At 41.2% G+C, this 13,887-nt stretch overlaps 1 protein-coding gene across 1 annotated transcript; it reads right to left on the minus strand.

Moving 5' to 3' along the window:
* Positions 1 to 1,506: 1,506 nt before the first annotated feature.
* Positions 1,507 to 13,650, minus strand: FAM199X (family with sequence similarity 199, X-linked). The gene is made up of 6 exons (XM_083596718.1): positions 13,255 to 13,650; positions 9,839 to 10,058; positions 9,424 to 9,573; positions 8,749 to 8,910; positions 6,907 to 7,167; positions 1,507 to 5,540 (listed from the first exon to the last, which is right to left on the minus strand). The coding sequence occupies exons 1-6, from the start codon at positions 13,455 to 13,457 to the stop codon at positions 5,370 to 5,372; spliced, it is 1,167 nt and encodes a 388-aa protein (XP_083452844.1). The 5' UTR covers positions 13,458 to 13,650; the 3' UTR covers positions 1,507 to 5,369.
* Between the last annotated feature and the right edge of the window lie 237 nt (positions 13,651 to 13,887).

Consider the following 13,887-nt stretch of genomic DNA (forward strand, 5'->3'; position numbering starts at 1 on the left):
AGAATACTCATTGCGAAGTACTGGAAGACGCAAGAGCTACCCACACTGGAAGAATGGCAGATGAAGGTGATAGACTACATGGGCTTGGCAGAAATGACGAGCAGAATCCGAAACCAGGGAAGAGAAGCAGCGCAAGAAGAATGGAAAAAATTTAAAGACTATCTAAAGAAATATTACAAAATTAATGAAAGTTAGAATGATGTTGGACTGGAAAGTAAATGGTTACTATTAGCTATGGTTAAGACAAGGAGAATAAGGAAGATTAGTCTAAATTTAAATTAAAATAAGAGAAGATTTGCTGAACAATCGATAAGAATTTGGAATACAGAAAAGGGAGGCATGAGGAAGTCGGGGAAGAAAGGTATAAGAAATTAGGATATGAAATGATACATGTTTTTTTTTCTTTTGTTCTGTTTTTGTCTTTGTATGTTTATGTATGTTGTGTTTATATGGAAAAAATAAAAATATTATAAAAAGAAAAAAAAAAAGTATGTCCGGGGGTGGGGTGGGGGGCGCACACGTGCACAAGCCATCACACGTACATTTTACCATTTAATGTAAACTGATTTACTTTACCTTCGACATTCTCATGGATAAATCAAGCAGGCAAGCACCTTTTTATGTGTCTAAAATTCTGCTCTGAGTGGTTTTGCATTCCAGAATTTTTATCTGCACCTACTTGATACATAGCAATAACTTTTGCTTTCTAAACCAAGCGCTTACTATTTGTGTGGTTGCAGCATGCCCTCTAGTGGAAACCAAAGATGCTAGCAAGCAAATTAAGATGGAAACAGTACAGTGGTACCTCAGGTTAAGTACTTAATTCGTTCTGGAGGTCCGTACTTAACCTGAAACTGTTCTTCCCACCAGAGCGGTACTTATTTATCTGCTAGTACAGTGGTACCTGAGGTTAAGAACGAAATTCGTTTTGGAGGTCTACTCTTAACCTGTAACTCTTCTTAACCTGAGGTACCACTTTAGCTAATGGGGCCTTCCGCTGCCGCTGCGCCGCCATTGCACGATTTCTGTTCTCATCCTGTAGCAAAGTTCTGAACCCGAGGCACTATTTCTGGGTTAGCGGAGTCTGCAACCTGAAGCATATGTAACCTGAAGCATATGTAACCCGAGGTACCACTGTACAGCACATTTTTAAAAATTCCTTCCGGCAGCATTAAGTAGTTGGTGCTGTTGGGTAGATGTCAAGGCTGAGGAGGGGCCCATGCTGACACACAAGTCCCTGTCCCTGGGAAAAGGTGTTGCAATTAAAGACAATAGGAAGAGCGCTGCAGAAACACTGTAAAGCTGCTACCAGTCCATGATGATACTGAACTTGGTAAGTCAGTAGTCTGACTTGATAGGAATCAGGTTGTAAGCTTCTTGAGAACAGGGACCTATCTGTGTTTCCTGACTCACTCTGCCAAGCACCATATGCAATGACTGTATAGTACACATAAATAATCCATTTATCTGTAGGAGCAATCCAAGTATGGCACTGAACACATATAGTTGCATTATTATGTTTCATTTTAATATTATTCCAAACTATCATATCCACTAATTTAAAGTACAATTAAGGGCTTAAGGGGGAGAAAAGTAAAACAGTATCCTATTGGGAAAAACCTTCACAACATCAAAAAATAAAGAAAGAACAGAGTTTTCCACAAACATCATAGTGAGCAGATACAGAATGTACAGCAAACAGTTGTATGTACATGTGCATTTCAGCATACAATACACTTTTGCAGAGAACCTGGAAAATAGTCCAGATTTAATATATCTATTTGTATTTAAGACCATCTGAAGTATATTGCCAAAGGTAAGCATCTTCTTTGCTTTGGTTATGAAGCACACATCCTCAGAATGCCAATGCCATTGGCCCTTACAAAGCAACTCTCAACCATGTTTCTGAACATATTTGATGCTCCCTGCATCTCTCTAATCTCCCCCCCCCCCCCCGGTCATAAACCATCACACACACACCCAATGCATTCTGATCCAGTATGATGCACATGATCTGATAACAGCTCAGGTTATAATGTTAATTGCCCCCCTGCTGCACTGATTTTGGCCAACATGACAAATAATAATCCAAAATAATCTGCAAGACACAGGGAGTATAATACTACTGATCCAACATGTTGAAGTGGCTAAACTGTGCATCCACCAGATGTGGTTGGACTTCACCTCCTATCAGCCTGAGGGATCAGCGGAGTTGCAGCCCAAGAGCATATGGAGGGCCACAGGCTAGTCACCCACAAGTTAAGGTTTCCAGATAAGTGATGAGAATCTGATCTACTGGGAAAACCTGTTTGCAAAAAGGAAGAAAGTCAACAGCATGCTAATATTTAGAAGGCAGGTGTGCCAAGGGGGTGGGGAAAATATGAGCACTAACAGGTCCTTTTATTTCAGCATTAGTAAGAAATTTGGCTAATGTCCTATAACATTTTCTACAACTGCTGTACACCAGCCTTAAGGGGTTTTTAAGTCATATATACAATCTGATGTAATATTTGTGTGAGAAATTCTCTATGGTTTTCTTTGACCAACATACAGAAAAAACAAAACAAAAACTTATTGCGAACCACAAGATCATTTTAAATGTTGAGATCGCCAACTTCAGCGAGCATTTTGAACAGAACCAGGGTATAGCATCCTATATCCTGCCTTACACAAATGTCACTGCTTTATTTCAGTCAAACATTTCTATCGGAAAATGAAACCAATGCAGATGCAAGAACAAGATGTAAAACAGATCTTATTAGGCTAAGAGAACAACTTTTTTTCCAATCAAGTTTTCAGTGCTCCTTCTAAGCTTTGTGAGATCAGCAATTCCAAAGAAGGTGAATTGTGTATTTGCTCACTTGCACTAGTTAAATTATTTATGCATCTTGTAAAGCATTCAAGATAAATAGGACCCAGACAAAAGTCTACCAAGCAGACCCCCCAACTTGCTTCCATTCTATAACAAGTGTGTATGAATGGGGTTGGGGCTCAGCTATAGTTTCATTTTCACTTACAATGCTAGTTTAATTCAAAATGAATGTTCACTGAGTGACCAGTGTGTTCAGTTTAGACAGAGAAGCACCTTAAACACAGTACATTATGTGCTCAATAAAATGGAGATTAATGGGGGTGGGGGTTTAAAGGGAAACTATAAAGTGTTATGCAACCATTCAGCTACAAAAATCAAGATCTAGGAGGGAGGCAAAATAGATCAAACACTCAAAAAAAATGCCATAATGATGAGTGGTCTTATCCTATTTACTCCAAAGTATTTTACCTGTGAGCTATGAGCTACTCCAAAACAAATGTTTCCTGCTTTGGGGGGAGGGGTATGTGTGTGTGTTATGTGTGATTGCCTAATGAAACAAGACTTTAGTAGAAACTTTTTAGAATTAGAGCCAGGAGTATCACATCATTAAGAACCGCTTTTAAAGCAGAAATCCCTTTATCTAGTGAATGTCCAACACTTGTAAGTACTTCAAATTTACCCACAGTATCATCAGTTCCTAAAAGTTAGATGTGATTCAGAAACATTAAACTACAGCTTAGCGTTACATGCATGAACCTGCTCCCCACTTCTATCTCTTTATCCAGTGTGGCCATACAGAGATCAGCAACATCCACTTCAGTTTTAAGCTAACCAGAGTTTGCCACGTTCACCTGAGTTGGGAACTATGGTTGCTTTTAACCATGGTTTATGCAAAAGAGCCAAGATCAGAAACCAACCTTTGAGCTGGCGTCTTTAGACAAACAGTAGCTTACACTAACCAGTTCAAAAACACTTCAAGTGAAATAAACAGAGGTTAGTCGGAAATGGAAGAAGGTGCTTCTTAGCTGGTATCGGAGGATGCACATAACGCTGAATTTACTGCATCTCCCACAGATTCACGCTATGAAAGCTAAACAATGTAGAGGCAGTAGTAATGAAGATGTGCAACGGGTCTTTTAAACACACTTGCTTAACTCTGTTATAGCAAATAATGTCATGAAACCACTCATAAATATTAACCAAATGAGATCACTTTAACCATGAAACTGAATAAAGAAATATGTGGTTTTATGCAAAAACATAAGGTCAGGATGGAAATCTCTCAACCGCTGCCTTTTTCCCCAAAAAAGCTGAACAGGGCTTTGAGAAATAAACATTATTATCTTTTTGAAACACCAGGAAAATGTTATCTGCTTAATTTCAGTTTTGCAATGTTCTCCTTAAAACCTTCACTTTAAAGAAGAGGTCTCAAATAAATTTTAAGGCACATGACACTACAGTGATTTGGAACATATACACACATGCATCTAGAGGGAGGAAATGTGAATTTGTTTCTAGAAGTTTCCTTCACCAGATTGTCCTATTGCTTTGTAACACCACATCAGGCCTTCACACCATGAATGACCCACCCGGCTATATGTAGCCATATTTCATGGCCTGACAGGCACTTGCAAGCACTTTCTGCCTGCCTGGTTTTGAATTCCCTGGCAAGCAGAAATGCAGGTTCAATAGTCCCTTGTGGGCCACGTATACGTTAGTCATGGGGTGCATTTGGCTTAAAAGGTTCCCCAGTCCCTGCAGTAAATGAAGCCATGGGAGAATTATTGGGGTTTCTTTGTTTCTGTTTTTATTATGTATTCTTTTTTTTATTGTAATTTTATGTTGCGAACCGCCCTGAGTTCTATGGGCATAGGGCAAAATAAAAATTAAATAATAATTATTTCAATAAATCTAAAAATGATTTTGTGTAGCCTTAAAGCCTTGATATGATTTGCAGTAGGAACAAAAATGTGCGACGTGAAACTGTAGTGTCTTGCTTGTGCAAACAGGACTTGCCCTTGTAGCCCTCCCCAACATTCCCAAAATCTGCTCTGCAAAAACTGAGGGATCCTTCAGAGCAGATGGGGAGGGCACGGGGCGAGGAGAAGGAAGGGCAATCCTGTCACATCCACTGGGAGAACGTGTCACCCACTAACTATTAATGGAGTTGCAGTTTTTTGTTTCGTTTTTAAAAGAAAATAACATTAAGCCATTCAGGCCAAAAAGCAGGTAGAGGGGGAAATACTCTTACCCAAAGAACAACTATTATATCTATCTGGTTAAGGCGGAATTACGAACGAAATGCAAACTTTTCAGTAAAGTACTCACAGATATTTGAAAGCAAAATAAATTAGCCTTAGTTTATTTTTCTTTTTTTTTAAGTATCCTCTTAATCTCTTATCACATGCCTTTTTTTGCTTTTAAACTATAGATGAGGGACACAGGCTAACTAGCCCCAGCTCCAATCAAAATTTTGGTAAAAGTATATGTAAACAATATAATAGGCTTAAGGCTTAGAAAGAACACTGATTTAAAATAAAATAAAAAATCACCCCTGTCACATCAAGACATCCACATCTCTTTCATGGTCGTCCTCAGTGACTTTTAAAGAAAGAACCTCTTCATTGAGGAACAAACCACTCAGTCTCTCCTTTCGAGCCTGCCGTTGCTCTTTCAGTTGTCTCTTGCGCAGAGCCTTTTGCTGAAGCTTGCGCTGTTTAGAACGTTTCTGTCAAAATAAAGGAAATGGCCAAAGTCAATCCCAGTCTCTACACAAAACTGTACACACCACTGTAAAACAAGACACATATTTAACTAGGACTTTGTACACACAATACATTTAAAGCACCCCTCCCCCAAGAATTCTGGGAACTGTAGTTTGTTAAGGATACTGAGCATCATAGCTCTAAACCACAGTTCCAACTAGGGTGGGAAGATGTGCTTTAAACAGATGTTGTGTATACAGCCAAAAACTAATCCAGTATTTTCAGGTAAGCATCTTTTACTGGGATACTGGGGTGGAAGAGGAAGAAAGGAACCCTCTTCTACATGCCTCGTAATATCCAGTTACATATGGCAATAATCTGATGATGCTGGAAGGCTCCACCCACAGAGATATGCCAACTCTATCCTCCCTACACAAAGTTCAACGAGAAAGGACTCTTTACAGAAATCTGCATGAAAGCAGATTTATAGCAAGATGGGTGACAGGACCTTTTCAGTGGTGGCTCCCTGGCTTTGGAATGCCTCCCTAGTGAGGCACATTTGTCTCTACCGTTATTAATTTTCAGGAGGAATTTGAAAACATTCCTGTTTGCCCAGACATTTGGTGGCTGAAGAATATTTGTTTCTGGCAATCCTGTAATGATGGGATGGAATAATGTAACTGTAACTGGTTTCCTAATGTTTTAAACTGTTTTAGAATGTTTTTGCTTTGTTTTCTTTTTTTAAGTTGCATATCTGTTTCCTGCCCTGGGCATCTTGAGGAGGAAGGGTGGTATATAAATCCAAAAAACCAACAATTTCTTTTTTGGAGCTATAAATTTAACAACAACATAAGACCATATTCATTGCTTTCTTTGGTTCAAAATGTGACTCGACTTGGGAATGGCTGCTTTCCTTCACTTTTGATTGTATAGATATAAAAATTTAAAAAGAAAACAAAAAAGAGAAATCTTAATGACATTTTCTTTGACTACAATCCAAAGTTAACAGCTAGTTTCCCTTTGGGGTCAGGAGTATCCTATGGCTTTCCTGAAGAAATATGAGTAATTGAAATTGATGGTGCTATACTGAAAGTGCTAATCTTTCAAAGTTCAATTGTCCACAATGCTAACAAATACTGAACTTGTTTGCTTAAGCTGTTTTAGCTCTTATTCCATACTTTCAAATCTGATGGCAAAATAAAAGAGCACTAGAGCTCATTAAGCTGCAAGTTACCTACAGGAAAGGTGGGCTACCCTTTTCTCCGGAATCCTCAAAAAATAACATTCATTGAGCTTTTGCAACATGTAAATGCATTTACATTTTAACTGCAATGATTCAAAGTATACTAATAAGGTTTTTTTAAAGTCCATCTGAATCTGAAGCTTTACTTTTGAATCCCTGATTCGCTCTGCAGCACTTGCAGATAAGTTGCTGTCGCTGTGAGCCCGGCTCATGTTAGCGCTGGAGTTTGAACCAGAGTTGCCAATGCTGGAACCGCTGCTGCTCGCTGAGCTGACCATGCTGGCGCTGCTGCTGCTGGCACTGGCACCGCTCACTCCACTGGCACTGCCACAACTGTAGCTGCTTCGCTTCCAGTTCTCCCTTGCAGACCGCTGCCGGGGGCCATGCTCCTTGATATAATTTCTGACCTAAACACACAAAGAAAGAAGTCAAGGCGAAGAGTCAAAGTGGCAAGTGCTTGGGTACACCTAGCCTTCAAAAGACTGAGGCCACATCCACACAATAACATCCAAAGCACTAGTTACAGGTAGGTAGCAGTGTTGGTCTGCCGTAGTCGAAACAAAATAAAAAAAACTCCTTTCAGTAGCACCTTAGAGACCAACTAAGTTTATTATTGGTATGGGCTGAAGTGTGCATGCACACGAAAGCTCATACCAATAACAAACTTAGTTGGTCTCTATGGTGCTACTGGAAGGAATTTTTTTATTTTGTTTCGATCCAAAGCACTATTATACCAATTTAATCATGGCTTCTGGCCAAAGAATCCTGAGCACTGTGGTTAGTTAAAGGTGCTGAGAATTATTAGGAAAACTGCTGTTCCCCTCACAGAACTAAAATTCCTAGGTGGTTAAGCAATCAATCTTTCTCCCCAAGAAAGTCTGGGAATTGCATCTCTATGAGGGGAACAGGAATCCCCTAATAATTCTCAGCACCCTTAAAAAACAAAACCCCACAGCTCCCAGGATTCTTTGGAGGAAAGCCATGATTGTTTAAAGTTGTATGATACTGCTTTGAATATCTACTGCAGATGGGGCCTGAATTAGTGCTGTATGGTCCACATGATGCTATATGAAGATTGTTCAGAAACTTCAGTTGGTTTTAAAAGCAACTACAGGGGGAACCCTACTAGACACACAGGTGCTTTACCAGGTCCAATGGCTGGAATATTCTAGAAGAAACTTTTGAAAATGGTCTTGAACAGAAAATTTCCCCAGCAACAGGTGCTCAACTAAGTCTGGGTCAGTGTAAATGAGTATGTGAAGGAGTCAGCATTAGGTCTCTGGCTGGATAGCTAAAAGAGAAAAAGATTATGTTGCTTTATTTGTTTTCTTTATTAAATGACCAGTGTAAAGTTTTGTAAACAATAAAGGCTCTGAGAAACAGAACCAAATGGTGTTTATTCCTGTAATGGGAATTTCACTAAGAGCTGCAATGCTGCTGCTGTAAGGAAGTAAAAGATGCAGGAAAACTTGTCTGTAAAAGGAACTTTGCTGCAGAAAGAAAGGAAAACCCAAGAGTAGATGCTCACCCACCAACACCAATGACTTCCCCTCCTTTTCAATATACTTTAAAGCCCTAAGTAGCCTGGGACCAGGATATTCAAGGATCCCCATCTCCAGAGAGTATGCTGATAGACGAGGATATCCACAGGCCACTACCTTCAATAAGTATCTCTTTATTAAGTAAGGTATGGTGGAAATGTTTTCAAGTAAACACATATGAATAACAACAAAAATCTGATGGAGAACAAAAGGGATGGAACAACCCTGACACAATTGTAGAAGTATGTATTCTTACTCTTGAGGGGCCCAACAAAGAGGGCTTTACCTTATGAGAGCTCATTCCAAAATAAAATGCATTAAGTCTTTCAGTTGCCCTTAAATTAACAACTAATTGTTACTGTTTATAGAAGTATGCAGCAAGATCATGCATACCAGAATAAGACAAATAGTTGGTTTAAAAAGAATCTCAAGCTCAGTTTCACATACCTGTTTCAGCTTTTCATCAGTGAGGCAATTTAGTTCGATAATAAACTCATTGTCTGTAGGAGAAATCTGAGCTGTGGGATCAATAATTTTAATGATGTCAAGCTGCTCTCGAAGCCCCATCTCCATGCTGACTTTACGACTCAGATATTCAATATATTCCACCTAAGAAAACAATGGAACAGGTAGTTAGTTACCAATGATGCTCACTGAGAATCCCACATTCAAGGGGAGCTGTGTTGTGAGAGGAGGACAGGGATTTCTTGGTTGAAGCCTCCTGCCTTTGGATTGCCCTCCTCAGAGAAATTTGGGTAGCATCATCTCTGCTCTCTTTAGACAACAAGCCAAGCCTTACTGTCTATCCTCCCCAATTCTTTCCTACCAGTTGCTATCTGCTAGTTATGCTTTATCCTCTATTTAGTCTATTATGGATGGCCTTTGGGGGGCTTTTAAAACATTTTTATTAGATGGAGGCAGGGTATAAATGTCAGCTCTTTCACAATTCAAGATACCTTGAATAACACCACAGAAAAATAAAACTTGAGAAATTAACCTCCTCTATATAATTAAGAGAATTAGCACTTACTGTTACAAACCAGAGTTTTATCTGCTATGAATAATTTAGCCCTTAAAAATTTGTTTACAAGCATGCAGTCTCCAAATTCAAAAAGGTTTTACCTGTTCATCGTTAGTCATTGCACTCCATGGAAGCTCATCAAGATTCCTGTGCTTGTTTTTCTTTTTTGGGAGCATGCAGGGAGAGCTTGATATACTGGGTATGATGTCAGAAAGCACATCACTTCCACTTGCAATGTCACTGCCAGGCAACTTATAGACAAAAAAATACATATATCCGATCAATTTCAGAATGAAGCAATGCAGTCCAACATTCAGCAACAAACTAAAACACTAGAATTAAATACGGAAAATTAAGGCTTCAATCCTAAACACACCTACATGGGAACCAACTGTGTTAGGAAAAGTAGCATTGATTTATGGCTACTGTCTAGCTGGAAACACAGTGCTTTCAATGTTGTTATACAGACCACGGCAGTTTATTAATGCATGGGACAGCCTATAAAAGCATTTTTACCTGCCATTCAAATTCACTGTCTGACCAGTCCCAATATGTACTAATGGAAGAAGAGACATCGCTGCAGACACTACCCTCTGGGAACAAATCAAAAGATGTCAGGTCCTGATCATCCAAAAGTGAGAAGCAGTCATCCTGGTCACCGACAGAGACAGACGAAAACAGTTCTTCACTGCATTCAGAGCTGGCTACACTCGTGCCACATGAAGTCAAGTTCCACCTGCAAAACAGAATGGCAGTCACATGTGACCTTAGTATTTCAGTAACATTCAATGTTGCTAGCTTACTTGGAATTAAAAGCCAGCTAACCTAAGCACCAGGATGAACAGCTGTTGACAGGTATCTGCTTAAGACCTTGAGTGCACAATAACATGCAGTAAGCAAGTTGTGTGTCCCCCATATCTTGCATCGAGCTTCAAAGCAGCCATTCAAAATATGCACCAGTTATGGGGCAACAAAGGGTACATGGCAGATTAGGGATTGTTCATGTTCAGCTCACAGTGAGCCAGACAACGGCCTCGAAGGATGACAAAATAAGCCCTAAGTTAGACCTCGAGTTAATAATTCTTAAGCAATGGTACCCCATCTATAAACTCCATTATCCCATCAGAAGTCCACAAGCTTAGCAGCTTTCCAGGCTTCAGAAAAGAAGTAAATGCACCTCTTTTTCAAATGAACTTCACAGACAAAACTTTAGGTTTCAATATGCTGCTGCATCCAGATGTGTTAATAACTGTAAACTGAAATTGTTTACATACATACACCATTTTATTTGTATGCAGCCTTTCCATAATTCAAACCATGCTTATGGCGGCTTGCAAAATGGGGGGGGGGTGCTCAACTACAAAGAAAAGTAGTCATAAATAATAAAACATCAAAAATACATGACCAAATTGAAAAATTTCCATATAAATCATAATCAGACCTAAAATAAAGATACAAAAAAAAATCAAGAACAACCCCCCCAAGCAAATTCCTGAGTATTGTATAATGCTTTATTGTTATAAGTATTTATCTTGCAATTTTTGTGTTTCAAACTGCTTCAGGGATCCAACAGGCAAAAAAGCAGGAATAATGTCTCACTGATTTCTATGGCCGCCATGAACCCTTCTGAAGTTTACCTTGTTTATTTTCTCTATCAGGGGTTCTGTACCTACAGGTGAAACTCGAAAAATTATAATATCATGGGAAAGTTCATTTATTTCAGTAATTCAGCTTAAAAAGTGAAACTAATATAGGAGATAGACTCATGACATGCAAAGCGAGATATGTCAAGCTTTTATTTGTTGTAATTGTGATGGTCATGGCATACAGCTGATGAGAACCCCAAATTAACAATCTCAGAAAATTAGAATATTAAATGAAATCAGCAAAACAAGGATTGCAAATAGAGCAGTATTGGACCTCTGAGAAGTAGAAGCATGCATATGTACTCAGTACTTGGTTTGGGCCCCTTTTGCATCAATTACTGCCTCAATGCAGCGTGGCATGGATGCTATCAGCCTGTGGCACTGCTGAGGTGTTATGGAAGACCAGGATAACAGCCTTCAGCTCTTCTGCATTGCTCAGTCTCATGTCTCTCATCTTTCTCTTGGCAATGCCGCATAGATTCTCTATGGGGTTCAGGTCAGGCGAACCAGGTTTTTATACTTCTGGCAGGAGATTTTAGAGCACTTCATGCTTTCTTCCGCAGACAAGCTTTATGGGGATGCTAACTAAAGTACCAAAACCTGGTTCAATGCCCATGGGATTACTGTGCTTGATTGGCCAGCAAACTTGCCTGACCTGAACCCCATAGAGAATCTATGGGGCATTGCCAAGAGAAAGATGAATAACAGCTGAAGGCTGTTACTGAAGCATCCTGGTCTTCCATAACACCTCAGCAGTGCCACAGGCTGATAGCATCCATGCCACGCCGCATTGAGGCAGTAATTGATGCGAAAGGTGACCAAACCAAGTGCTGAGTACATATGCATGCTTCTACTTCTCAGAGGTCCAATACTGCTCTATTTGCAATCCTTGTTTGGCTGATTTCATTTAATATTCTAATTTTCAGAGATTGTTAATTTGGGGTTTTCATCAGCTGTATGCCATAATCATCACAATTATAACAAATAAAGGCTTGACATATCTCACTTTGCATGTCATGAGTCTATCTCATATATTAGTTTCACCTTTTAAGTTGAATTACTGAAATAAATGAACTTTTCCATGATATTCTAATTTTTTGAGTTCCATCTGTACATGACAGGCAGATACAAGACAGGGCAGGCTTCACTCTGGTACAAAAAAAAGAAATGAACTTCTTGAATTTCTGCTTGTCAGGAAACATTTCAGAAACTTGCTTAGTGTGCAAATATTAACAGTGTAAAAGGCTTCCGTGGGAATATATTAAGGGCACAGGAGCCCTGCTAGAAAAGAAGTTGCCATCTCTACCCACTGCAAGGGTTGCCACCTTCTCTTCTGGCCCTGATCCTCTGCCCTGTACAGCAGTACTGCAAATAAAAAAACTGAACAAGTGACACTTTCCCTCGCACAGATATATCAGCAATGGGAACAGCTCTGCCTATTAATTTTCTGCATGCCAAGCAGGTTATTAAAAAAAGAAGTGGCAAACCTACCTAGCTTCTACTCGGCCTCAACCAGATCCATGTATTGAAGCCAATATGTTAGTTTTTAGTCCCGTCTCTCCTTAGTTTTATTAAGAAAACGTTTTTTAAAAGCCCATACAGTCCCCTCACCCACAGCAGTCTTCTTAGCCTCCTTGTACCCAAACACCATGTGCTTTTCAATGCACAATGCGGTTGCGACTGGTACCAATCCCCACCACTGCCTCTCGCCATTAATTTGTGTTGCTCTGAGACTTTTGGGGTGCAGGATTGAAATACCCCGTGGAGAGAATTCTCCTACCTGCATTCTTCCCCATGGGAAATCAATAAAAACAAAAATAGGGGCTTCTACTGAAAATGTTGCATTATTAAATACTACAGAAGAATTTTATTATTATTATTATTATTATTACGGAGGCCCTTTAGATGTTGAAGCAGAAGATGATATGAAAAGATAACCCCCTCGATTCATTCTTCCAGATAGGGAAGGTGTTACAATAGACATTCGGGCTTCCCACAAAGAAACGTCTAACTTTCCCCCACAGCTTCCCACGCAGTTAAGAGGCTTTTAAAGCTGGGGGGGGGGGAGAGAGAGAAACTATTCGGGGCATGATCCGCAGCACCTCACACCCATGTCGACGACCCTTTGAACTCCCACGGCTCTCCCATTCCCTTTCTTCCCAGCCTCCACAACAACCCTGCGAGGTAAGCGAGGGCCGGGGCCGCCACTGCATCGGGGGCCCACAAGACCACCTGGAGGCGCTCCCCCCACACCCTTCGCCGCCGCCCCCCCCACCCCGTTCTCGCCTGTGGGCGTGGAGGCGGCGCAGAGGGTCCGTGCGGTGGCAGGAGGAGAGGTGGCAGCCGAAGTCGCTGACGTCCAGGCAGGCGGACCCCTCATCGCACAAGCCGAGGCCGCCGCCAGCGCCGTGCGCGCGGGGCGGCGCGGAGAAGAGGAGGGCGCTGGGCTCGTCGGGGGCCAGGAACTTCTGCGGCTCCTCGCCGGCCATGGCGGAGGCGGCGGGGCTTACGCGTCCCTCAGGCGCCCGCGGGCCCCGCGACGGGAAGGCTCAGCCGAGCCGCCATAACGGGAAAGAAAGCGGTTCTCCTCCGCGATCACTGCCGGCTTCCAAACGGAGCCTCCTGTCAGAGATCCAGCGGCCGCTCGTACCGGAAGCCTCTATCGCCAGCTTCCTTGCTGAGCCGCGCGCCTGCCTAGCAGGGGGGAGGGGGGAGAAAGAAGGAAGCCCGTCTCCCCCCCCCTCTCTCTCTCCCTGCAGCGCCCCCTGCCGTGGAGGCGGACAATAGCAAGGGGTGCAGCGAGCTCAAGTGGGCGTAGAAAATAGAGCGAAACTGTGGGGAGCATGGTTTCCGCGCGAGTATTTGAAGGACTAGACGGCTGCAAATTTAGAGCCACGGATGCTCAATTTGTTGTAAAAA

Source organism: Podarcis filfolensis (genome assembly GCF_964270895.1).
Source record: "Podarcis filfolensis genome assembly, chromosome: Z".
In the NCBI taxonomy this organism is placed as follows: Eukaryota; Metazoa; Chordata; class Lepidosauria; order Squamata; family Lacertidae; genus Podarcis; species Podarcis filfolensis.

What these genes read in the sequence shown, in the direction of transcription:
- FAM199X (XM_083596718.1), bottom strand. Translation starts at nt 13,457, where the DNA reads ATGGCCGGCGAGGAGCCGCAGAAGTTCCTGGCCCCCGACGAGCCCAGC. An exon ending in ACAGTGAATTTGAATGGCAG is followed by an intron (nt 9,574 to 9,838) that starts GTAAAAATGCTT and finishes TTTGTCTATAAG; the next exon opens with TTGCCTGGCAGTGACATTGC. An exon ending in CTGATGAAAAGCTGAAACAG is followed by an intron (nt 7,168 to 8,748) that starts GTATGTGAAACT and finishes TTGTGTGTTTAG; the next exon opens with GTCAGAAATTATATCAAGGA.